This window comes from Nicotiana tomentosiformis, chromosome 5, assembly GCF_000390325.3.
Source record: "Nicotiana tomentosiformis chromosome 5, ASM39032v3, whole genome shotgun sequence".
Lineage (NCBI taxonomy): Eukaryota > Viridiplantae > Streptophyta > Magnoliopsida > Solanales > Solanaceae > Nicotiana > Nicotiana tomentosiformis.
In genome coordinates, this window is record NC_090816.1 from 101,292,284 (window position 1) to 101,318,888 (window position 26,605).

A 26,605-nucleotide genomic window follows, 5' to 3' on the forward strand; every position below is an offset into this window, starting at 1 on the left:
AACATGTAAGAGGGCCAGAACTTTATTACACCTAGAGGAGAACAAGCTACCCATGTAGAAGCTTTGGACTTAGGTAATATCAGAACACACAGAATTGTAAAAGTAACATCATCGATACTGACAGTCAGAAGAACATATGATAATAATACAACATTAAAAATCTCATAAACAACAGGGAAACTGAGCCAAACAATAGTGGTACACACAATCATCATGTAGGATGGGAGTAATTTGAGTTGTAAAGGTAAAGAAAACTAACCAGTTACAAAGATAAACGAGCAAAAGAGTGAGAAATTTAGAATATCAGCAGATTCAGCAGCATCAATTAAAGGAAGACAGTGAAAACCTCAAAACCCCCAGTACTTCAGAGTTCACAAGAGCCTCGAGAAAGGCTCCGTGCAGTGCTTGCACTGGAGGAGGTCCTTTAGTAGTATTATGGCCTTGCCTTTCAGCCGGCCAAGAATTCAACAGTTTTAGAAAATACTCGAGTGTAAGTGATCGAGTGAAATAGTAGAATAGTGAGAGTAATCGCAGTAATGAGGTCCGTCCCAAGGGGAAATTGGGGATGGGCTTATATAGTGTTCAAATTAAGCAGATAAATATGGAAAATTATCAGTCAAACACAAGAAAGGAAAGAATATATCACATGCAATCAAAATTAGCAAAGGAAAAGGAAATTCTCGAACCCTAGTTGGGTCCAGACGTATGAGAATCAGACCAAGAATCAAGGATCCTTCCTTATATGATATATATAGACGAGACATCGTCCAAATCCCCACAAAACCAGAGTCGACCAAGCTAAATCTCAGAAGATCGTTCTTGCCAAAAATAATGCAAGAACTTTAAGTAACACCACAAGCGCGTATACACCATCGCAGTACCTCAAAATAGGTAAGTAAATCATGGATTGACTCCATGTTTAGGTTGGAATCGGAGAGAATTAGAGGCGACTGTTATGTTTTCTTTCAGAGATGAGAGAACATCCGAGAAAGTTTGGGGCGACTATTAGGTGGGGAATGAAGATTAGGGTTTGGGGTCGGGTTAATTAAAAATGAGTGGGGGTTTGTGGGTCGTTGATCTCTGAGATCAACGACTGGGATAAAAGAAAGAATGGGGCGGGTTGTTTAAAATAGGTCATGACCGGGTTAAACGAAGGGGTTGTTTGGTTTAGGCTGCTGAAGGGTTTAATGGGATGGGCCAGCTATTTTTGGGCCTGGTTTTGGTCCGAAATTAGCTCTATATTGGGTTATACAATAAAATACACGAAAATGTATAAAATAATTTATAAAAGATAATTTATAAATAATAGAAATATTACCTATGTAGTAAAATTATTGAAAATAATAACCTAACATTATAAGAATATAAAATGCTATTTTGGTGTAAATAATGTAATTATGTATAGAATATAGGCTATTATTGCAAGATTGCGAATAACCTAAAGATACAAATATAATTATATAAATGAATTAAAAATATTATGAAATATATATGTGAATGAAAATGATAATTTTGGATGATTAAGTAATCATAAAATAATTTAAGGGATAATTAATAAATATTCAAGTAATTTGAAAGCAGGAAAATTAATTTTAAAGCTCTACAAATTATGGAAAATTATAGAAAATGGTTGTATAAATCTTGTAAATTAAATAATGATGCAAAATAATATTTTGAAAGTATATATACGTATTGTTTAAAAATATGAGGGCAAAATTGGGTATCAACAAAGAGCAGATTCCCAGTGAGACCTCTTTGGTTACTGCATGAACTGACTAAGTGTCTGAATAGCATAGCAGATGTCAGGTCTGGTGATTGTAACATACATGAGCTTCCCTATAAGCCTCTCATAAAGCCCAGCATCAGGTAGCAGTGAATCTCCCTTAGCACCTGTTACCTTGTCATGCTCTACAGTTGTGAGTCTTAAGTTGGATTCTATAGGAGTAATAGCAGGCTTGGCTCCACTAAGACCCAATTCAGAGACCAGCTCAAGCACATATTTCCTTTGCTTCAAGATATCTCCAGACTTAGACCTCAGGACCTCAATGCCTAAGAAATATTTGAGCTCACCCAAATCTTTGAGTTTGAACTTGTGATGCAGAACTTGTTTTGCTTCAGTAATTAAGTTTTCACTACTTCCTGTAATTATCAAATAATCCACATACACCAAAATCACCACAATATCAGCCTATTTTCACAGAGTGAAAAAAGAGTAGTCATGACTGCTTTGAGAAAAACCTGCTTTTAGTAAGGCATATGTCAACTTAATGTTCCATTGCCTAGATGCTTGATTAAGTCCATATAATGACTTAAGCAGCCTGCAAACCTTATTCTCTCCTTGCTTCCTAAAGTCTTCTGACAATTCCATGTATACATCCTCACATAAATCACCTTGTAGGAAGGCATTATAAATATCCATTTGATATAGAGTCCAGCTTTTCAAGACAGCCAAGGTAATCACTCATCTCACTGTTACCATTTTGGAAACAGATGAGAATGTGTCATGATAATCAAGGCCTTCATGTTGGCTATAATCTTTTGCAATAAGTCTGGACTTAAACCTCTCAACTTAATCATTGACTTGATACTTAATGTTGTATACCCATTTAGAACCTACAATATTCTTTCCTGTAGGCAAGTCAACCACCTCCCAAGTTTTGTTGTCTTCTAAGGCTTGAATCTCCTATTGTATGGCTTTGATCCACCTCTCATCCTTGGCTTCCTGTTTGAAGGTATGTGGCTCTGCCAAAGTAGAAATTTAGCTAGGCAGTTATGGTAAGATGGAGTGGTGTACTCATATGTTAGGTAGTTAGCCAAGGGATATTTGCTAGATGCCTTACTTGGAGATACATAATCCTTCATCCATATAGGTTCCTTAAAGTCTCTTGTACTTTTTCTGAGAGGTATATTTGATGTTGGAATAGTGGTTGCTTGAGATTGTTGGTCCTGCAATAACTCTGTAAGGACTGCATGCAGATCATGTAATGACTCTTCAGGCAGTACCCCCTCACCATCGGAAGTTGTCTTTTCTACCTGCTCTATGGGACTCTCAGTAGCCAATTATGATTCTCTATGAGATCATTGTTGGTTGTGTCACTGCTAATACAGATTGGATCCAATTGCAGGTCTTGAGAATCCTACATACTCAGGTAAGGAACTATTGGACATTAAGCTAGTGGTGTGGAAGCAAAAGGGAACTCTGATTCCCTGAATACCACATCCCTGGTAACAAAGAACTGTTTAGAGGCCAACTCCATAAGCACATAGCCTTTTCCCTCTCAGAGTACCCCATGAACATGTGATGTCATAATATGCTGAATGCAGAAGATAAACTAACACAAGCTAATACACTGAAAGTTTGAATGATATAAATCAAGTGCGAAAACACAAATATAAGTCTGAAACATATCTCTAGCAATATTGCTTAACTTGAAAAGCTTGTGACACTGTCTAACTGTTACTCTAGTCTATGAAGCCTCTAACGAAGTACTGAAAACCCCGACTCTAAAAATACTGAAGACTATAAAGTAATAATAATGCCCCGAAAGAACTGGGGCTCACCAAATAGCTGGTACGAGAATCCTAGCGCTCTGGATCGTCAACCTGTAAATAATTACCTACATCGTGAGATGCAAACCCCGGGCGAAAGGGACATCAATAAATTTAAATTGCATTAGTATATAAAATAACTAAAAGAAAGAATTATAAATGCTGAAACTGAAATTGAGCTTATAACTGAGAATTGATAACTGATAACTGAAATGATAACTGCTGAAATTGAAATTGAAACGATAACTAATAACTGAAATGATAACTTATAACTGAACAAAGGAAGTAAGGATATGAATACTGCCTCTTCTGAATGATGAACCACTTGTTTATCTGAATAAACTACGGCCTCGGGCGTAATATATATGTGGACAAGCTACGACCTCAAGCCCAAGTATACATATACATAACTACGGTCTCAGGCCCAAACATGTATAAAGCATAAACTACGGCCTTAGGCCCAAGCATGCATAAAGCATAAACTACGGCTTCAGGCCCAAATACATGTGTTCAACATTCAGGGATTTAAATTAAGGGACTGAGAATCATACTGCAATATGTGATGCTAAAATACTGAATCATACTACCTCCGTTTTAAAATAGATGAGGTACTTTGCTTTTTAGTCTTTTCCAAAATAAATGACATATTTCTAAATTTAGAAATAATTCAACTTTAAACTCTTTATTTTACCCATTTTATCCTTAATGAGAAGTTTTTATAACCACACAAATGACATGGTTCCACAAAGCCTTTACCTCTTAAGCTTTCAAGACCACAAGTTTTAAAAGTCTTCTTTTCTTTCTTAAACTCTGCGCCGAGTCAAACTACCTCATCTAAATTGAAACAGAGGAAGTATTAAGTTACATGATACTGGAATACTGAATAAGACTAGACTGAGACATGTATTCATGAACTGATTATGAAAACTGAAACTTGAACTGTTTATGACATGTTGAGTAATCTAGAATGAGACTCATGGCATCAAACTCAAGTCAATATTGATTACGCACTGAGCTCACAACGTTCAGAATTAAAGTCATGAACGAGTTATGAAGCTAGAGAATAAAAGTTCTGCAACTATTCAAGGAACTAAGCTTAACTATATTTCTGAGCAATTAGTAACATCGTAAAATATAGTAGTGTAGGGAGAATCATTAACATTCGCAAACATAGAGAGTTAGCCTCACATACCTTAACTTCCTGCACTTGAGCGTAATACAACATTCGTCACTCCTTTCAACTTTAGTCTTTTGACATTTAATCCTCTTGAATTCGAGTTTTAGGGTTTCTTTTCTTAACAATGATGTCCCAATCGAATATATTGGATGATGGAGGGACCTTGGAGGAAGTTAGGTTCTTGAGAGATTCACTTTCTAGAGCAAGTTTTTGTGTTTTTGGGGTGTGGGGGATGAAGTAGGGCTTATAAAACAGCTTCCCGGGTGCTCTCCCATGCAGATGAAGGCCCAACCGCCCACCTGAACACGCAGCAAGGGAAGTAGCAGTGCCACAAGCATGCGGCCGTGCAGGGGAACAACTGGGCACACACCTGGGAGCGCATACTGTGCATTGTCTAGTAAACTGCATATAACTTTCTGCACAGAGTTCTTTTCGAGATCCATTATATATCATTCGAAAGGTATTTAAAAGGGCTACGACTTTTATGTTTTATGTGTTCCCAAATTCCTAACGGAATGTTATGAAATCCTGCTAGAAAATAGAAATTCTATAAACTTAGTCGATTTTATCGAATCTTATGCACTTCACTCTCCGTCTTAATTCCAAAACAACTATTTCCATCTATAATCATCCCTATTGGAGTTCATATGTCTAAGATGTAACATTAATACTCATTTAACATGTTCACACCTAGTTTAAATTTACGAAGCGTTACATAATCTCCCCCTTGAGATTATTTGTCCTCGAATGATTGTCCTCACTATAACTACAGCTAACTCTGGACCTTAAACGGTTATGGTGGAAACATGTGAAAAGTTAAATTTCATGAACACTTGCATACTAAACTGAATGAATACATTATTACTGAACTACTGGGATACTGAACTGACTGACTACTGCATTGACTGAATATTGAGCTGACTAAATACTAAAAGACATGGAGATTATAATATAAGGTCCAAACCTTCAACATTTCTCCAAAACTATAATGACCTGGCCGATCGTTTTGAGTATATTAACCCCGATCCCCTAAATTATGCTTCCTATATGCTATAATTTGGTTATGCAACTTGGCAGGGTGTTTGGTTTTGGTTTTGGTTTTGGTTTTGGAGTGAAATAGGACACAAAGTTCCTAAGTTGAAAGTTTAAGTTATAAGAGTTGATCGTAGTTTGACTTTTGTATAGACAACTCTGAAATAGAGTTTTGATGATTTTAATAGTTTCGTATGGTGATTTTATACTTAGGAGCGCAACCGGATGTTGATTTGGAGGACCGTAGGTCGTCTCGACATAAATTGGCGAAAGTTGGAAATGGAAGGTTAGAAGTTTCACCGAGAGTTGACTTTATTGATATCGGGGCCAAAATCTGATTTCGAAAGTTGGAATAGGTCTGTAATGTCATTTATGAATTGCATGCAAAATTTGAGGTCAATTAGACTTGATTTGATAGATTTCGGCATCGAATGTAGAAGTTAGAAATTTATAAGTTCATAGGCTTGAATTTGGGTTGCGATTCGTAGAATCAATATTGTTTGATGTGATTCTTGGCCTCAAGGAAGTCCGTTATATGTTTTGGAACTATTTGGTATATTCGGACGGGGTTCCGAGGACCCCGAGTGTGATTCGGATCGAAATCGGATCAATTTTTGGACTTAGGCAAATTCTGAAATTTCCAGCTTCTAGGGTCATCGCACCTGCGGAGGGATTGACCGCAGGTGCAGACTCGCACGAGCGAGTTGTGACTCATAGAAGCAGAAAATGGCTGCCCAGCTAAGGTCATAGAAGCGAAAATACTTTTCGCATAAATGGCTTCGCTTCAGCGATGGGAGGACCATAGGAGCAGCAATGGTCGCAAGTGAGATGCATTTCGCCGCTGGTGCGGCCCATTTGCTCACAGAAGCGGAGCGTGAGGAGTAAGACATAGTCGCACCTGTGATGGGAATTCTGCAGGTGCGGCAGATTGTCCGCAGGTGCGAAAGCCTAGGCAGAAAAATAGCCAAGTCGGGGGTTCAATGTTCATTCCTCCATTTTTCGATTTTTGGAGCTCAGGTGAAGCGATTTTTGAGAGATTTTCAAGAAAAATATTGGGGTAAGAATTTCTAACTCAATTTGGGTTAAATTACCCGAATCCATTGTTAGTTTTAATATTTAATTGGTATTTTAAGTTGAAAAATTCTGAAAAATCCCTCAGGTTAAGATTGATGATTTGAGGTCCAACTTGTTATTGGAATTTAGTAATCTTGGTTTGGTTAGGCTCGTCGTTGAATGGGGGTCGTATTTCATAACTTTTGGAAATTTCGAGACGTGGGCCCCGTGTTGACTTTCTGAGTTGACCTTTTAATTTCTTCATAAATATCGTAGATTTTATCATTCGAATTAATTTCCTATGGTTATATTTATAGTATGAAATTATTTTGGCTAGATTCGATCCATTCAGAGTTAGATAATCAAGGAAAAGACCTACTATTGGATTGAGATAGCACGATTTGAGGTAAATGACTTGTCTAACCTTGTGTAGAGGAAATTCCCATTAGGATTTGGTATTGTTATGAAAGTTGTGATATGTGAAAGCCATGTACACAAGGTGACGAGTGTGTACACAGGCTAAATGTGAAAAATTCTGGCTTTAATTGTGTAGATTCCTGTCACGTATTAATTGAGTTATTTTATCATATTATATTCTTCATCATTATTCTATTTTTACATGTTCTATTTGCCTTACCAATTTTCTTGCTAATTACTCTATTTGTTTAGCTGAAGTTTTGTTCCCTTCTTATTCCGTGGTCATTAACTGAAAGTTGAACTCCTTACTTGAAATTGTTAAATTATAAATTAATTGCTGAAATTGGTATTGAGATATAAAGGTTGTGAATCACTTGAGGTAAAGTATTAAATTGTGAAATATTATTTCTGTTGAGTTGTTCACTCCCGAATATTTTGTTGAGATTTTTGTGTACATTGTGATTGAGCTGTGGGCTCCTTATTGTAGAAAATAATGTTATTGTTGGATTCTTTGGCAAGTTGTAATATTGAGAACTTGAGGTGCGACATGTGATATGTTATGATATTGATACGCATGCGGTGTTATAAGGTTTGGGTGTTGAAATGTATGCGGTGAGATAAGGTGGGCTTGATACGCGTGGCTAGTAGGAGAACTGCTAGAAGTCATGCGGTGTGAAAAGGTGGGCTAAAACGCTGGATGCTATTTCGGAAAAAATAATTTTAAAAACTAAATGTGAAGGCTCCCGCGGTGATATAAAGAAAAAATATGAATTTAATTATGATTTGGGACTACGAGGTGGTACCTCGGGAGTATCCTTGTTGATATGTTTCTATTGTTGGTTTATTTATGATTTGGGACTACGAGGTGGTACCTCGGGAGCACCCTTGTTGATATTTTTCTATTGTGTACTTGTCTCTGGTTGTTTTGTTATCCTTAATATGTAAAGTCATGTTTTCTTCCGTGATGTATTATCTGCCTTTATTCTATGTAGTTAAATTGCGGCATACTCCTTACTTGTTTCTTTTCCACTGTCATTGTAATTATTATATTGTTAAATTTTTTGTTCTGTTTGTTATTATTTTCAGTAGGACCTGACCTGACCTCGTCACTACTCTACCGAGGTTAAGCTTGGCACTTACTAGGTACCGATATGGTGTACTCATGCTACGCTTCTGCACATCTTTTGGTGCAGATCCAGGTACTTCCTACCAAATCAGATATTAGTGAGTTAGTCCATACGTGGAGACTTCAAGGTATATCTGCCTCCGTGCGCAGACCTCGGAGTCCCCCTCTACCTATATTATGTTATTTCCTTATCCCTATTAGACTCTGATGTATAGACATATTCAGTATTACTTCTTAAAGCTTGTGACTTGTATTTCGCCGGGTTTTGGGCAGGTATGTATTTACTAGTTGTTGGATTTTAAGACTTTAAATATTATTTTTGGTTATTTCCGCATGTTGTTAGGCTTACGTAGTCTTAAACACTAGGTGTCGTCATAATATCCTACGGAGGGAAATTTGGGGTCGTGAAAGAAACACCCACCAGCTATCATAATATATCATATGCCTCATATGGCATCATAATGAGCATAACATAAAACATATACATGAATATTGGTCTGTCATGAACACATGAATATTGAACTAGCATGGATATATGAATACTGAACTGGCACGAATATTTGAGTACTGTACTGATATGAATATATGAGCACTAAACTGTCATCAATATCTGAGCTAAGATGGTATGAATATCTGAGTACTGGACTGAGTATCTGAGTGTTGAACTGACATGAGTATTTGAGTACTGAACTGACATGAGTATCTGAGTACTGAACTAACATGAGTATCTGAGTACTGAACTGATATAAATATCTGAATACTGAAAACTTGAATGTTATAACATGACACGTGAAATACTGGTGGAAACTTTAACTCATAAGCTACTTTCCCGATCCTTCTTAGGATCCTATAAGGATTTATGTATCTAGGACTGAGCTTTCCTTTCTTCTCAAATCTTATAACACTCTTCATAGGACAAACATTTATAAGCACCCAATCATCAAATTGAAACTCTAGGTCTCTACGCCGCACGTCTGAATAAGACTTTTGGCGGCTCTGAGCTGTCTCAAACTCTCTTGAATAAACTTGACTTTTTCTATAGCCTCATAGACCAAATTTGGCCCCAACAACTCTGCTTCTCCAACTTCGAACCAATCAATTGGTGATCTATACCTTCGCCCGTATAGAGCTTCGTACAGTGCCATCTTGGTACTAGAATGGTAGTTGTTATTATAAGTAAACTCAATGGGAGGTATACGATCACCCCAATTACCTTTAAAATCAAGGACATATCCTAAAGTGTCTGAATAGTGCGCTCTACCTGGCCATCTTTTTGATGATGCAAAACTTGTGCCTAATTCTTTCTTAAAGGACTTCTAAAAGTTCTTTGTAAACTGAGCATTACGAAATAAAATGATGGGCAACGGAGTCCCATGCACTCTGACGATTTCTTGGATATACAACTTGGCATAATTCTCTACTGAATCTGTAGTCTTTACTAGCAAGAGGTGAGCTGACTCGGTAAGTCGATCTACAATCACCCAATCAAATTATGCTTTCAAAATGAGCGAGATAATCCTGTTATAAAGTCCATATTTACCATCTCCATTCAAGAATATGTGTATTCTGTACTGGGCTTTCTGCTGCTCGATTTGCACTTGCTGATAATTTGAACACTTGGCCACAAAGTCTGCGATGTTCTTTTTCATGTTGTTCCACCAATAAATCTCCTTGAGATCATGATACTTCTTTGGGGAAACTAGGTGGGTAGAGTATCTGGAATTATGGGCTTCTAACATGATCATCCCTCTCTAAGTCTATGTATGTCTAGAAAACACAATCCGTCTTGGTACCTCAAAGTATCATCATCTCCCCTTGTTCAAAAGCCATCGTCTTATTCTTGTGAATACCCTCTTTCAATTGCAAAAAGTAGGGATCATGAAACCGTTTCTCCTTCACTTCGGCTAATAAGGAGGAACAAGTCCTATTATGGACAACAACTCCACCATCTTCGGAGTCTGAAAGTCGAACTCCTAGATTGGCTAAGCGGTAAACTTCTTTCACCATAATTCTCTTGTCTGTCTAAACCATGAGCTATACTTCCCATACTTGATTATATTTTTAAGGTACTTCTTGAAAATACTTATAGAATTGTTGTGAGCTAAGTCTTGACCAATACTCTGAAGATTAAAGTCTCGTGCAATGGCACTATCCTCATGACACATAACTATACATGACTTTATAGTTTTTATATCCCATGCTCACTATGCGGGTTTCAAATCTCCAACTATACTTAATGGAAATCTTCACACCTCCTCCTCAGACCAAAGGTTAAGGTCTTGTACTTGTGGATCATTCTGTTTTGTTGGGATCCGAACAACTTTTCTTATCTTCTACAATTCTTTGCACTTTACGTCAATAACAACTCATCTTCCGACTTACTTCTGAGTAATCCTACTTACTAGAAAAAACTAAATTACTTAAATAAATAGAAAGATAATTTATTCACGACTAGCATACATAATCTTAATGATTTAACTCTACTCACACTATCAATCTTGGGAAAACCCCCCTTTTCGATAATTCTTAAAGGCTATTTTTCTGAAGTTTTATCTCTTACTGCCTAGCTAATTGTTTTTCTACAGTCAGTGTACTTCGGGTTTAACTTAAACACTTTAGGTTCTAACATGTGTTATGTATTTCAAATTGTTACCCACATACTAGTGTTAAGCTAGCTAAGTAAATCAAATCGTACATCTACTAGCTCTACGGAATTTGCTAATTCATTGCATATACTCAAGACTTACTTACTATTCTTTTACTAACCATCTGCTATCATTATGTTTTCTTGTTCTTCTTTGAATAACTAAAGTGAAGCATAAGGTTATTATTACTATAATCACTATTACTTGCATTTTCTTTTAGCACCCATGGGCATCACTATTTACTCACAAGTCACCAAAATTTGGATATATTGATAATTGGAGATCTAGTAACTAATAACTGAATACTGGCGTACTAAATAACCATAAACCTGCTAATTGAAAGACTTTATAGCCGGTAATTGAGGTAAACTGATAACCATAAAACATGATAACTGCTTTTGTACTTTCTGATAAGGTTATGCTCTAATGTTTCTACTATCCATTGCATCCCACTTTCAATATCCTTTCAAGTCTCGTTTGTTACTAACATGTACTACATAATTATACCCCAATGGAAAATCATCCTCTTTAGGAACTTGGGATTTTCCTGCCCGTCGCTTGGAAATTTGATACGTATGGAATTATATAGGAAGAAAATGTTACCTATTGCTCTAAGCTTCATGACATGATCTAGAGTAGAAAAAGAATCGAGACAATCCTGAATGTCTTGGTAGTTAACCGTTTATATGCGTGACCGGCAACCACATATAAAGGAAACTCCACTAGACATGGCTTCATAGACTCCCTAGGACACTTGAACCTAGTGCTCTGATACCAAGTTTTTTCACGCCCCGAACCTGGGCCTGGACATAGCACGACACCTGGTGCCTGATTACATGTGACCAAGCGAACCAACTAGCTGGCTGAATTAGCATGTGATATCAAACTAATACATGCTTATACACTGAAAGTTTGAATGATATAAATCAAGTGTAGAAACACTAATATAAGTCTGAAACATATTTGTAGCAAACATTACTTAACATAAAAAGCCTATAACTAGGTCTAACTGTTACTCTAGTCTATGAAGCCTCTAATGAAGATACTGAAAAATACTGACTCTAAAAATATTGAAGACTATAAAGTAATAATAAAGCCTCAAAAGAACTGGGGCTCACCAAATAGCTGATACGAGAATCCTAGCGCTCTAAGTCATCAACATGTAAATCATTATGTGCATCGTGAGATGCAGGCCCCAGGAAAAAGGGACGTTAGTACATTTAAATTGCACGGGTATGCAAAACAACTGAAAGAATGAAATATAAATGCAGAAACTGAAACTGGGCGGATAAATGAGAATTGATAACTGATAACTAAAATGATAATTGCTGAAACTAAAACTGAAATGATAACTGATAATTGATAACTGGAATGATAACTGATAACTCTTCTGAATGATGAGCCACATGTTTATTTGAATAAACTACAGTCTCGAGCCCAATATATATGTGCACAAGCTACAGCCTCAGGTTAAAAAATGCATAAAGCATACACTACGGCCTCGGGCCCAAACATGCATAAAGCATAAACTACAACCTCAAGTCCAAACATGCATAAAGGATAAACTACGGCCTCAGGCCCAAATACAGGTGTTCAACATTCAGGGGTTTAAATTCATGAATGGAGAATCATACTGCAATATGTGATGCTGAAATACTGAATCATACTAAGTTACATGATACTAGAATACTGAATAGGACTAGACTGAAATATGTATTTATGAACTGATTATGAAAATTGAAACTTGAACTGTTTATGATATGCTGAGTAATCTAGATTGAGACTCATGGGCATCAAATCCAAGTCTATATTATTACGCACTGAGCTCACAGCGTTTAGAAAGAAAGTCATGAACGAGTTATGAAGCTAGAGAATATAAGTTCTGCAACTATTCAAGGAACTAGGCTTAACTATATTTCTGAGAAATTAGCAACATCGTAAAAGATAGTAGTGTAGGGAGAATCATTAACATTCCCAAACATAGAGAGTTAGCCTCACATACCTTAACTTCCTGCTATTGAGCGTAATATAACATTCGCCACCTCTTTTAACTTTAATCTTTTGACGTTCAATCCCCTTGAATTCGAGTTCTAGGGTTTCGTTTCTCAATAATAATGTCCCAATAGAATATCTTGGATGATGGATGGACCTTGTAGGAAGTTAGGTTCTTGAGAGATTTCCTTTCTAGAGCAAGTTTTTGTGTTTTGGGGGTGTATGGGACGAAGTAGGGCTTATAAAACAGCTTTCCAGGTGCGTCCCCACACAGCTGAAGGCCCAACCACACACCTAAACGTGCAGCAAGGGCAGTAGCACTGCCACCAGTGTGCAACCACACACGGGAACAGCTGGGCGCGTACCTAGGCGCGTATACTATGCATTGTCCAATAAAACACATATAACGTTTTTCACAAAGGTCCGTTCGGGATCTATAATATATCATGAAAAGGTATATCAAAGGTATACAACTTTCATGTTTTATGGACTCCCAAATTCCCAACAGATTGTTACAAAATTCTGCTAGAAGACAGACCTTCCATAAACTTAGTCGTTTTTATTGAATCTTATGCACCTCACTCTCCGTCTTAATTCCAACACAACTATTTCCACCCATACTCATCCCTATAGGACTTCATATGTTTAAGATGTCACATTAACGCTCATTTAACATGTCCACACCTAGTCCAAATTTACGGAGTGTTACAATGACCACTGCAGGTTTTGCTCTTGCAACAAACTTGTTACCCTTGGGCACCACAGTAGCATAGCATAAGCAGTATCAGATGTCCTTAGAGTGGATGTTTGCAATATAGCATTTCATATGGACTTTTCGCTCTGATGGCTGAAGATGGTATTTTGTTGATCAGGTACACTGATGCAGAAATACAAATACTCCAGTATTTAACTAGCATATGGGACTGAAATCTTATTGCTCTTACTATATCTAGTATGTGCATGTGCTTCCTCTCCACAACACCAATTTTTTGTGGAGTGTGAATACAACTGCTTTGATGTGTTATTCCAAGGTTTTGTAAAAGTTCATTACACTGGGAGTTGAAAAACTCTATGCTATTATCAGATCTCAAAACCTATACCATTGTTCCAAATTGGTTCTTTACCATCTACAAGAAAGTTTGCAATCTCCCTCAGTTGTAGGTACTGCTAAGCCATGTATCTTCTCCTTATTGATGTCTCATGCTCCCTTGTATATGTACAGTCCAGTATCTTCTCTACCAATCCCCTTCACTCTGCCAGTGTAGAGGCCCTAAAACAATACAAAATCATGGAAATATTCACTGAACATGAGAGCTGCCTAATTAAATTGGAGACTGATAAGAGATTAAATTTGAAGTCTAGAACATAAAGCACATTGTCCACTGCTTCTCCTCCAAATAAAAAGCTTGACCAATACTGGAAATAATAACTTTATCCCCTGTTGGTAAATGAACTTTGTCCTCAGATGACTTCTTGGTCTTAGGATCATCATTTAATAATTTTTCAATAGCTGTTATGTGGTGAGTTGCACAAGAATCCATGATCCACTCTTTTATGAGTGTGTGTGACATCAAACAAGCAGTAATATCTGCCATGTTGGCTTGGCTATCACCAGTTTCTTTGTTCAGCAATCATAGAATCTGCATGTACTGCTCCTTTGTGAAATATGGTCCCTTCCCAACAAAAGTGCTATGCAGATCACTTCCCGAAATACCTTGTGCTGAAGCAGAAGCATTGTTAGCAGCATTAAAGGGCTGTTGAGTGCCACAACCAAATTACCCACCAGGACTACCATTTCCATGACCATATTGGTTGCCAGTAACATTAGCAACATCGAACCTTTTCTTTCTCTTATAATCTTATAGGTAACCAATGATTTTGTAGCAATTTTCCTTTGTGTTCCCTTTAAGTCCATAATACTCACACTGCTGGAATGGTTTCTTACTTATCTAATTCTGATTATTATCAACTTGCATAACAAGGCTTGGTTAATATAAGGCTCTTCAGATTTTAATAGAATTTGTCTCCTAGCTTGATCATAAGAATCATTTAAGCCACTAAGGAACTGCAATAGCCTTTGTTGTTGAAGATGTTCAACATACTCTTTTGAATTGGGAGTGGGTACTAGGGCATTGTATTTATTCCAAAGGCTCATCAGCTTAGTGAAATAGATTGAGACAGAGTCAGTACCTTGCGACAGAGTAGCTATGGCTCTGTGTAATTGAAAGATCCTTATACAGTTCACCTTGTCAAATCTTTCTCTCAGTTCTTCCCAAATAAGGTGTGCATAAGAAGCTCTGTGGATATAGTGTTCATAAGCCATGAAAGAACAATTGCATTACAAGTCTCCTATTGTTCATGCAATTCTGCCGTGCACGACTCCTTGGTAAAAGTACCTGTTACAAAACCTAGTTTCCGCTTCCCCAGAAGAGCAATCTTCATTGTCCTGCTCCAGAGATTACAATTCTCAGATCCTGTAAGTTTTACCGAAATTAGAATTACACCTGGAGTATCAGATGGACCAAGGCATAGCCGATATGTGTATGGAATCGTCAACTCTGCCATTGATGAAATGAGATGACTGGAAGAAGGAATTCACAATCGATTCACAAAACTTAACGAGATTTTCAATCAAAAATCAGTTCGTGTGCTTCATCTTCATCGCCCGCTCTAATACCATGCTAAAATGCTTGAGAATCAATGAGCTGGAGCTCGAGCTAGCAAGCTCTTCAATGGCGGAAACTTCTAGAAGACATGCAGAAGAGAGTCTGGGAAGAAAATGATAACCGCTTATCTCATTACACTCGTTAATAGACTATATATACTAGTGTCTAACTACTTAGCAAAGTAATAATAATTATACAGCTAAGTACAGCTAAGTTGATGACAACTAAACATAACTAACTATAACTATGTTACAGCTAAGCTAATGACAATTAAGCATAACTAACTATAACTAACTACGCCACGTGTGTGTATATCATAAGAATGTCTTTTTCGAAGTCATTTTCCTAGTCTTTTCACGTGTCATTTGTTAGCAACTCCACATGCTTCCGATTATAATTAGAGATGAACACGACAAACAATAATTTTAAAACAATGTCTTACTATCCATTTTATAGTGTGTTTTGAAATTGAATGTGGAATTTTAATTTTTTAGTGAGATTTTAAGATTAAAAGCTTCAAAGGATATTTTTGATTATATATATTTTACTTAATATCACAAGATTCAAAAAAAAAAAAATCAAACTAGCACGTTCTAAATACATATTCCCTCTGGTTCACTTTAATTGATTTTTCGGTTGTTTTTCTCACATATTAAGAGATCCATCTTTTAGTACTAATTAACAATGAAATTGACCATATTAATCTTAATTTTTTCATTAAAAATATAACAAATACTCCTAGGCTCTTTACTCCAAGGGCAACTTTAGAGAAAAAAAGTTAATTTCTTTTTGATATCTGAAAAAATTAAATATTGTGCACCACAAAAAAATCAAAAAATCAACTAAAGTAGAGCGGAAGGAATAATAAGTATCGAATAAGCTAATAAGGCAAAGACTAGCTAAGAGATAATTATAAACGGAAGACAACCAAACAAACAAAACTAAGATTACCAACGAAGAGAAACAAAACATTATTCTCGAGAAAAATATCAATTCTCGTAAAAAAAATGAATACAAAAATTTAAAAAGAAATATGACTACCTAATAAAAAATTGATTGTGCATATACCCACTTTTAAAAATAAATCTATCTAATTCTAATTATCAAAATCCTCCTCTGTCTCCAAAATGTTTTATTGTGGAGGTCCTTCAAGACGAATATAGTCATACATTAGTCCATTAAAAGGACCATTAGCTGAAGCTTGCTTCAAATATATTATATTTTCACCAATTTGAAGTATATTCCCTGGAAATTGAATATCGAAGGTCATATACAAGCCATGAATTCCATGTCTGGCTATTGCATTACTTTGCCCAATTTGTAAAGTATCAAACCATGGCCTTGGTTTTGAGGGAGTGTTTATCCACACCTATAAATATAGAAATAAAAATAAAAATAATATTAAGTTTATTGCTATGGAGATAGAAAGGACAAACTAATGGAAAAAAAAGAGTAGACAACAACAACAAATTCAGCGTAATCTCATAAATGAGATCTAGCTAGGGAAGGTAATATGTACGCTGACCTTACCCCTACCTTGTAAAGGTAGATAGCCTATTTTCGATAGACCCCCAGCTCAAGTAAAAAAGAAAAAAGAAGCAGTAACAACAGCAAGATAAGATGATAAGATAATCGAAGCGAAAGAAACAACAGGTAGTAGTAGAAATCTAAAAATCTAAAAATAATACTAATACTACTAGTATGAAAAAGAGGCTGAAAAAAATAAATTGATATTATAAAAATCTATTTCTAGTCAGAAAAAAGTAGACTGAAAACAAATTTATTTACAATATCAATGTACTTTAACCGGTTATAGCATCACTATTTCTACTTTGTTACCAATCAATACTTAAATAAAAATTATATGTAATTATCTTAAAATAATTTGATTGTGTAAATAGTTATTAAATCGTCAATGCATAAAACTTAATAACCGTTTGATATTTGTTTATTCTTTTTCAAAATTCTCAATATTGTTTTTTCTTTATGAATTTTAAAAACTAAAAGATGTTACATACTTGCAAATGGCCATAGGATGCAGAAGCCAAGGCTATACGAAGATAGTAAATGCCATTAGGATCCACATTTGTGAGATCAAATGAAATTTGCCATGTTGTTGGTCCATAAGTATTGTCCAAATTTCTCCTGCAATATTAAAAAAAATATTTTAAAAAACTAAAACATACAATTATACACGATTAACAAAATATTAAACGAAGAAATTATACTGTCTAATCACCTGGTTACATGGGCAAAGAACCAATCTTTTCGAAAATCACTAACACCAACTTTGTATACTAAATCTCCATTAGGATACAAATCCGCATAACGATTCCACAAACCATATTGTCTAAACCTGTAATTAGAAATAAATGATAATGAAATCAATGTATTTGTGAAATTCCATATTGTAGAGTTTTTGTCTAATGTAAAAATGAAAATTGATACAAAATTAGGACTAATTGAAGCTTACTTATGTACAGTAGTGTTAATGTACAAATAATTCTGAAGACCAGGCAATGGATCAGGTATAAAAAATTCAGCAGCAGTTCTATCAGGGAAGCCAATTTCCCATAGAGTTGGACCATTTCTTGGAGCTTCAAAAACTATTTGACCTAAATCTATGTTATTTCCTGCACAAAATAAATCAATCTTTGTTAGAAATTATGTCATAAATAGTCCATTACTCCCTCTATTCCAATTTATATGATTAGAGGTGTCAAAATTGGCCCAGAAAAACATGACCCGTTCAACCCGTCCAAAATTGGGTGGGTCAATGACCCGCCCTTTTGTTGAACTCATCACATCTTGACTTAACCCATTTCGGCTCATCTAAAGTTGGGTTAGCCCAAATTGATCCATGAGTAATTTTTCCAAAATATCTTTAAAATATATATTTTTGGTTTGAAGAAAAAAGGTCTTATTTAGTAATTAAACAATTTATAAGAAAATAACACATATTAATTAAAGCTTGGTAAGAGTTGGGCGGTTTGGACAATGACCAGATTTTAGCTCATCTTGACTCACTCCATCTCAACCCAAGTAACTTTTGGGTGGGCCAATGACCCACTCATTTATTGACTTGCACATTTTGACCTGTCCTAAATCGGTCCAACTTGTCTATTTGACACCCCTATCAATAACATGATGCATTCTTCATATTTTACCCTTAATTATGATATGCTCTTGTAATTATAGAAACGAGATTGCATGTTTAAGACCAAAATTTAGGATATTATTGATACATGTCATAAATATCTTTCTTTTTAAATTTCATGTTCGGTCAAATAATACCTGGCGTAATGGATATATAAGAGGAGAACATGTAATCTCCAATAACTCCAGGAACCCAAGAATATACGCCATAAACTCCAGGTCTAACATTACTTATCTTGAAGTTACCAGAATCATCAGTTTGAGTCCAAAATTGATAACCCTGTCAATAACAAATAAATAAACAACATAATAAGAATATTTTTAATCTAACGTTACTGATAATTAACCATATATTCAAGTTTCTATATATAGAAAATATAGACAAAAAGGCATTACCTTGGTCTCACTTTGCCAAGATCCTGCAACTCCAGGATTGGCAAGTCCAATATATGCATTTTTTGCAGGAAAAAGATCTTTGTTTATGTACCTAAACAACATTTATAGAAACTCTTTAATAAAATAGCTTATAAATGATTATATACACTGATAACGTAAAGAATTTTACCAATCAGTTTGTTGTTATATATGTAGTTATTTTTTAAGTGACCTAATAGTATAGAGTTACCCGTCATGGACCATTAATTGACCACTAACTGAACCGCGTTCATTTGCATGGGGATAGTCTATTGATGCTGGGAAGTCATATGGCCATTTTGTAGTTTCTTCATTCATCTGCAAAAATTGACAAAATTTTAGTGTTTATTTTACATTTTTTTTCAGCAAAAAAAAAAAAAAGATTTTTTAAATTGAATATATTTATTAAGTGAAATTAACAATGTTAATTGAGATTAATTAATTACCTGTCTTTTGGCATCTTCCCAAAGTACGGTATGATCAATGCCAGAATCTGAGTTAACATAGAAAAATACAGGACCAAAAACCTTTTTCCAATATGCCTCTCCATTTGTTAGTGAAACTCCCAATAGTGGTGCTGCATAATGACTACTGAAAAATACCTGTACAAAAAAAGAAAGAGATAAATTGCCCAAATATTTATAATAATTTTTACTTATAACGTTTTTATAAAGTTTAACTTCAATATGGTGATAGTGTAAAAATTCGTTACTTACTGCCATGGATGTTGGACCAACGTGAGAAGAAAGATCTTGCTTCATAGGACCACCATTGCAATATTCATAACTTGGTGAGATTACCCAAAACCCCATATGTGGAGTATCACCTATCCATCCATGTACTTTAATATTTTTAATCTCATCCGAGTATTGGTATTTGTCATCCACCTAAAGGGCAAAATATTACATCAGTATAATTTAACTTGTTATAATAAGTTATTAGTCTATTTGTTACTGTAAATCAACTTAACCTAATTATTTATACTCAAGTGTAAATTCGGCAATAAAATATCTTAGTTGAATATTGGAAAAATATTTTTACCTCATCTTTGAGTTTAGGGTTGGAAGGATTTGTGAGTTTAACAGCTTCTTTAAAATCAAGTACTTGGCCACTTGCGCGATCCTCTTCTGATGGCATCACCCTTTGCCTATCGTCTGATATTGCCATATAATGGAACCTAGTCATAAATATTAAAATAAAAAAGGTCACCAAATATTAAACAAAGTTAATGTCCAACAAAATAAGTACTGTCCTCTTCAGTTATGCAAAAGACTTTAATTTAATATTGGAATTGACTTGACAATGACACACGTATATGTGTATATATTAGATATTGCATAGTTCAAGAAATTTAATTTTTGGGAGCAAATTAAGCAGTTACGGAGTCAGTATTTTCAATAACGAGATTCAAAATATAAAATAATATACATGTGAAAGTCAAGGGGATATAACATATACTTCCTCCGTTTCAAACTAGAGGTACTTTCCTTTTTAGTCTGTTCTAAAATAAATGACACATTTCTAAACTTGAAAATAATTTAACTTTAAACTCTTTTATTTTATCCATTTACCCTTAATAAGAAATTTTTATAACCACACAAATATCATAAAGTGGAACCTAGTCATTTTAAAAAGAGTTTACACAAAATTAATGTCCAACATAATAAGTACTGTCCTTTTCAATATACAAAAGATTTCAAGTTCAATATTCGAACGAACTTGAGAATGACACACCCTATATGTATCTATACTATATTAAAAGCACGAAAACCCTTAACGAAATGCCGTTCGCCTTTTTACCTTTAAAAAATACAATTCACACTTGATAGAATAGTTATTTTATTAATTTTCTAATATTTAGTATTTTGAAATCAACTACACTTTATTTATTATAGTAGGAAATCTCAATATTTAGGACATTTAAATCAATAAAATATTTTCTTTTATAATTCAAAATCCTAATATTTAGGACCAATTATAACAACTAATTTTGACGTTAAACTACGTTTTAGGAATTCAAATTTTCAATGTTTTAATATCTAACCACTAAGCATTATATTTGTATTCAAGACATTAACGTCAAAAAATAAAGAACTGCTATTACTTTTTAATTTGAAGAAAAGAAATACTATATTGGTTCTTCCATTTTTGTTTTTGATCCAATATTATTGATTATTCTGAAATTAAAGTTAGACAGGGAATTAGAGTTAAAATAAGCCAATATACAATTAATATGAAGAATTAATTTCTACTCACTCTGTCTCGGATTATTTATCATAATGTCTAATAGATGTTTCAATTATTTGTCATTTTAGAAGTTTAAGATAAAATTAATTATTTTTTCCATTTTATCCTTAGTAGTAATTATTCTTGAAGATGGAGATGACACATAAATAAAATAAATATTCAATGAAGAGAGATTATATTAAAGACATAAATAAGGGTAAATAGTCAAAAATTTATTCTAATTAATTTTTTCTTTAAAGACGTGTAAAAGAGAAATACGACAAATAATTTAAGATGGAAGAAGTATTTAATAGTAATCAAGACTCAAGAATTAGTAATCAAGACCCAAGAGCCTATAAATAGATAGAAAGATGATGAATTATTAGTGTTATGAAATATTTAGTTTAACAACAAAAACATAACTCCAACCAAACAAATAATTGGTCAATGTCAGAAATCTCATCAATTGGTAAATGTTACAATTACATTATTAGTAGAAAAGTTGCGGTAATAAAGTCACAAAGTTTACTAGAAAAACTAATTAAGTTTTGGTTGGTGGAATTTTATTTTCTAAAAGTTGAAGGCAGCAAATTTTATTGGTATTTGTCCTAAAAAAAATAGAAAAGAAAAATTTTAACTCACAAAATTAAAACTCTATATTAAAATTATTCAAAGTCGCAAGCCGATCTATATTTTTCTAAATACAAGAGGACTAAAAACAAATAATATTGGATCTTTGATTAAAATTAATTACTATGTATATATTGTTTTCGTCAACAACTAAAAGATATACATGATATATATATATATATATATATATATATATATATATATATATATATATATATATATATATATATATATATATATATATATATATATCGATATAAGTTTTAATAAGAAAAATGTGTTATGTAAATTGAAATAGAGGAAATAATATTTATATAAATTTTTAAAAATTTAACACTCACTGATATATATACACGCGCAAATACACATATATATATATACACGTGCAAAGTGTGTACCCTAAAGTTAGTACATTAAGTATAACATAGTTCATGAAATTTTCGAAAGCATTAAAACACTCGCAAAGTCAATATTTTATTAAGGGAAACCCAAATATAAAAAAAATACACATATGACAAGGTGATTCAGTATATAGTAAATTTTGAAGTATTTACACAATATAATTTTTCGGCTAACAGGTATATATATATATATATATATAGAGTATATTAGAGAGAGAGAGAGAGAGAGAGAGAGAGAGAGAGAGAGAGAGAGAGAGAGAGTGTACTAAGAGTGAAACTTACAGTGACTTGCTGAGCTTGAAAGCAATTCTAAGTTCATCCAACATAACATCAGGCCATCCTTTCAAGTGTTCAACTATCCCATATGAATAAAATCCAGAACTCCCACGCAGCATTATATACCTATATATATTTATTTTATTATAAATCAACCTTTTCCCCCCAAGTAATTTCAGTATATCATTAAAAATATTATTAATTTTCTAAAATAAACCCTCACCTTTTGTCAACATTTAGAGGAGCACTCCCAGCATCCAAAGGATTATATGTTTTTGTGAAAGAAACTTCAACTTTGTTATCATCTTGTGCTATGACACTAAAACTTGACGCAAAAAGCCTGCCCCCCAAAAAAATATTAGACGTGAAAAATCTTTTTTACGGAAAATAAAATAAAAATGTGAAAATCTTACGTGTCAAAACGACCGTTCCATACAGTATCCCAATATCTGCATTTTGATAAAAATCAAAAGAAATCATTTTAATATCGCGTAATTTCTAAATTAAAAAATAAAATAAAAATTGTAGCTTACCCCCTCTGAGTTTCTTGCAAGGGTTCTAGGAGATTATCGATCCCGTTATATTTTATTCCAACAATCGCTCCAGTGGGATTCGTTAGAGAAAGTTGCAGAATGCCATTATCAATTACCACCTAATAAATAAGTAAATGATAATATATATATATATATATATATATATATATATATATATATATATATATATAGGTTAATAACATCCATCTTAGGAACAAGTGGTAACAAACTAACAATATTTGATCCTTGGTAAAACATGCATAAAGATTGAAACAATTAAAAACAAATGTGAATTTGTTTCGTATAAAATAATCGTAATTAAAAAAAAAAGGTGCAATATTAAGACATATGTAAAAGGGGTTTTACATAGCCGCTTGTGATAGTCATTGTGACCGGAGGAGAAACTTGTTGCAGTTTTCGACTCTCTTTGGATAGATTATTCCTGCAATTTAAAAGAGAAAATAATGAATAAAAAAATAATTAGTCGTTAATTTCAAGTTATCATTCGAATGTTGTACCTTACAATTCCTTTAATTAATCATATGTGATATGGACGAACTGGTAAGGACATATGCGATGACTTAGTCACTTAGTATGGTATTTTCTTCCTCAATTGCTAATGACTATATACGTTGGAATAGTCATCATTAGAGATGGATATATAAATATTTTTGAGTTTATAGGTCTGTATACTAAAAAAAAGCAGTTTATTGGATTCTGATCAAAGCTACTAGGTTTTGCATGCCGAACTCGTAACTAGAACTCTAGTTCCCCTCTCGTAATCATAGCCTAAAGTACGTAACTAAGAAGACTAGATAATATAAAAAGGAAATCATGCTGAAGTTTAAAGACTTTTTTGGAGTTTGAGAAACACATGATCAGTATCTTGGTTTTTAATTTGTTCTTTTAATCTGAATACATAATTCACATATTTAAAAAGAAAAGAAATTAAGGAAGAGTTTCTGGTAATACCTTGAATGGTGCACCCGTGAACCATTGACAAGCAATAAAAATTGGAAAACAATAGCAAACCACCACAAAACTATTCTGTTTTGCTTTTTGAAATCCATCTTTTGCATGTCTTAACACTGCAACACAACAAATATCACAGTTAAAGAAAATCCACGAATATTATCATAAACCATGCATACAAAAATTACGTCAACATTAAATAAATGGATTTAAGTTAATATACAATAATGGTATAAGAATCTTTCATCAACTTACTGTAATAACACTAATTGCTATAACGCGTTATTGCACTATTTTTCAGGTTACATTATATGAAGCGTATGTATTATTGTAGGTCTACTTAATATGATGATGTAAAAGAATTATAAATTGTTTGTCAATATTTAGACTCTAAATAAAAATCACTGAATATTATATTACAAGATAACACAGAAAAATTGAGGAATAAAAAGAGTGAAAGAGAGATCAGCTGAGAGAAAAGGTTTATGTGAACCTTATTAATTGAGACACAGAAAACAATTCTCTTCTAAAATCAAAGTGGAAGAACTAGAAAATAATTAGTGAAAAGAGCATACACTTTCTGTGCGTATTTATATACACCGTTTGAATTTGTATTATATAATATGTAATAAATGGTTAACTACAGTACGGTCTCATTCCTTATTTAATTTCTTCAAATTTAGCTTTATGTAAGATGCAAAATTTATTGTTTTGTTTTCACAGTAAAATGGAAAGTAAAGTTGAAGTTTAGTTTCATTAGCTATTTAAGTATTTACAGCTGACCAGGGACATATTTTTGTCAAAGGAGGTTTGGTCGGTTGGCCAAATTTCAGTTATTTATGTTAAATTACTATCCTATAAATTGTACAATATACACATAAGGCAAGAAATTTGTAGAAGTAAGAGAAGTTTAATTTTATATTTCTTTGAATATTAACATAATGAATATGGAAATTTTTGTTTAATAGATAAGGAAAGTCAATAAAAAGTCTACGTTCATAGAAAAGGAATATTTTACTACTCTTATTCAGAGGTTTCAAGTCCAAACTCTAAGGACGACACAAGCAAGTGTTTCTTTACATTGGTTTCTCTCTTACTGGTTAAAATTAAATGTCAACGTGCTTGAAACATAAAACTCAATGAAAAAGAAAAAAAAAGTTTTAAAGCTTAAGAAGATTAATATCATTTAAATCTTACCGGTTCAAGATTAGTAGACTAAGCTACCAAATATTTACAGGCACCTACACTTATAGCATCGAAGAAATAGATACGATCAACTTTTCTTAAGCATTCAAATTCCATCAACATCAACAATTCCAAAATTTGTCCGTTCTATTTCATCTAAAAGTTTAAGCTCCGGTTTAATTACTTTCTGGAGGACCTTCAAGTCGAATATAATCATACATAATTCCTCTCCAAGGCATTTCACTTCTATTTTGCTTAAGATGCATAACATTGGTTCCAAACACAAGAAGAGAACCAGGAACATTTATAGTATATAGTCTGTATAATCCATGAATTCCATGTCTAGCTATCGCGTTATCCACTTATCCTTGCCTATCAATCCTGTTGTATAGTGAGGAGCATCTGTATCTGGATCATTGAATTGAACCTAAATACAAAGGAATGTACATGTACTTAGTCGAAAATACAACAAATATACTTTGGAATTTATGAAGGGGAGCCCTGACGTAACTGGTAAGTTGCTTCCATGTGACCAGCGGGAGGTCAGGGGTTCGAGTCGTGGAAATAGACTCTTGCAGAAATACAAGATAATTAAGACTCCATATAGTAGACTCTTGTTGTCCGGCCCTTCCCCGAATCTCACGCATAGCGGGAGCTTAGTACACCAGACTGCCCTTTTATAGTTGGGAAGTTACAAGAAAAAGGATTGAGAAGATAATAGTCCATATATACTTGAAGTTCATCATCATTTGCTGAGGCTAATGCTAGTTGAAGTGTATAATTTGCTGATTGATCAACATCATCAGGATCAAATAGAACTTGCCAAGTAGTTGGAACATAAGTCTTGTTTTCATCATCACTGCATTAAAAAGGCCACAATCAAGACTTTAAATCAAAACAATATGCAATGTTCTATTCTCTTTTAGATATAAGTATATGGTCCATATTCTGTAGAAAGTATAACATAGAGGATGTTTGGTATGACGAAAGTCATTTTCGAGAAAGTTAGTTTCTGGTGCTTGGTACGAGGAAATATTTTCCCGGGAAACCATTTTTCATGAATAATGACTTCTATCGTACTCCAGACCCATTAGTGGTAACACACGGGATATGCTATAGTAATGACTTCAATCATACTAAGCACGAAATTTCACA

General features: G+C 33.9%; 1 protein-coding gene and 1 pseudogene across 1 annotated transcript; both read right to left on the minus strand.

Annotated features, from left to right (window-relative positions):
• Window positions 1-14,622: 14,622 nt before the first annotated feature.
• Window positions 14,623-26,541, minus strand: LOC104111030 (uncharacterized). Its single transcript, XM_070176636.1, has 21 exons — window positions 26,531-26,541; window positions 26,183-26,309; window positions 25,823-25,877; window positions 24,266-24,381; window positions 23,187-23,209; window positions 22,984-23,100; window positions 22,767-22,886; window positions 20,269-20,404; window positions 19,944-20,114; window positions 19,674-19,829; window positions 19,439-19,545; window positions 19,210-19,300; window positions 18,952-19,093; window positions 18,138-18,290; window positions 17,897-18,017; window positions 17,676-17,799; window positions 16,827-17,026; window positions 15,669-15,759; window positions 15,388-15,437; window positions 15,237-15,288; window positions 14,623-14,745 (listed from the first exon to the last, which is right to left on the minus strand). Exons 1-21 carry the CDS (start codon window positions 26,539-26,541, stop codon window positions 14,623-14,625), a joined length of 2,286 nt encoding a protein of 761 aa, XP_070032737.1.
• LOC138891436 (probable rhamnogalacturonate lyase B) overlaps window positions 25,625-26,605 on the minus strand; it is a 95,509-nt pseudogene continuing 94,528 nt past the window's right edge.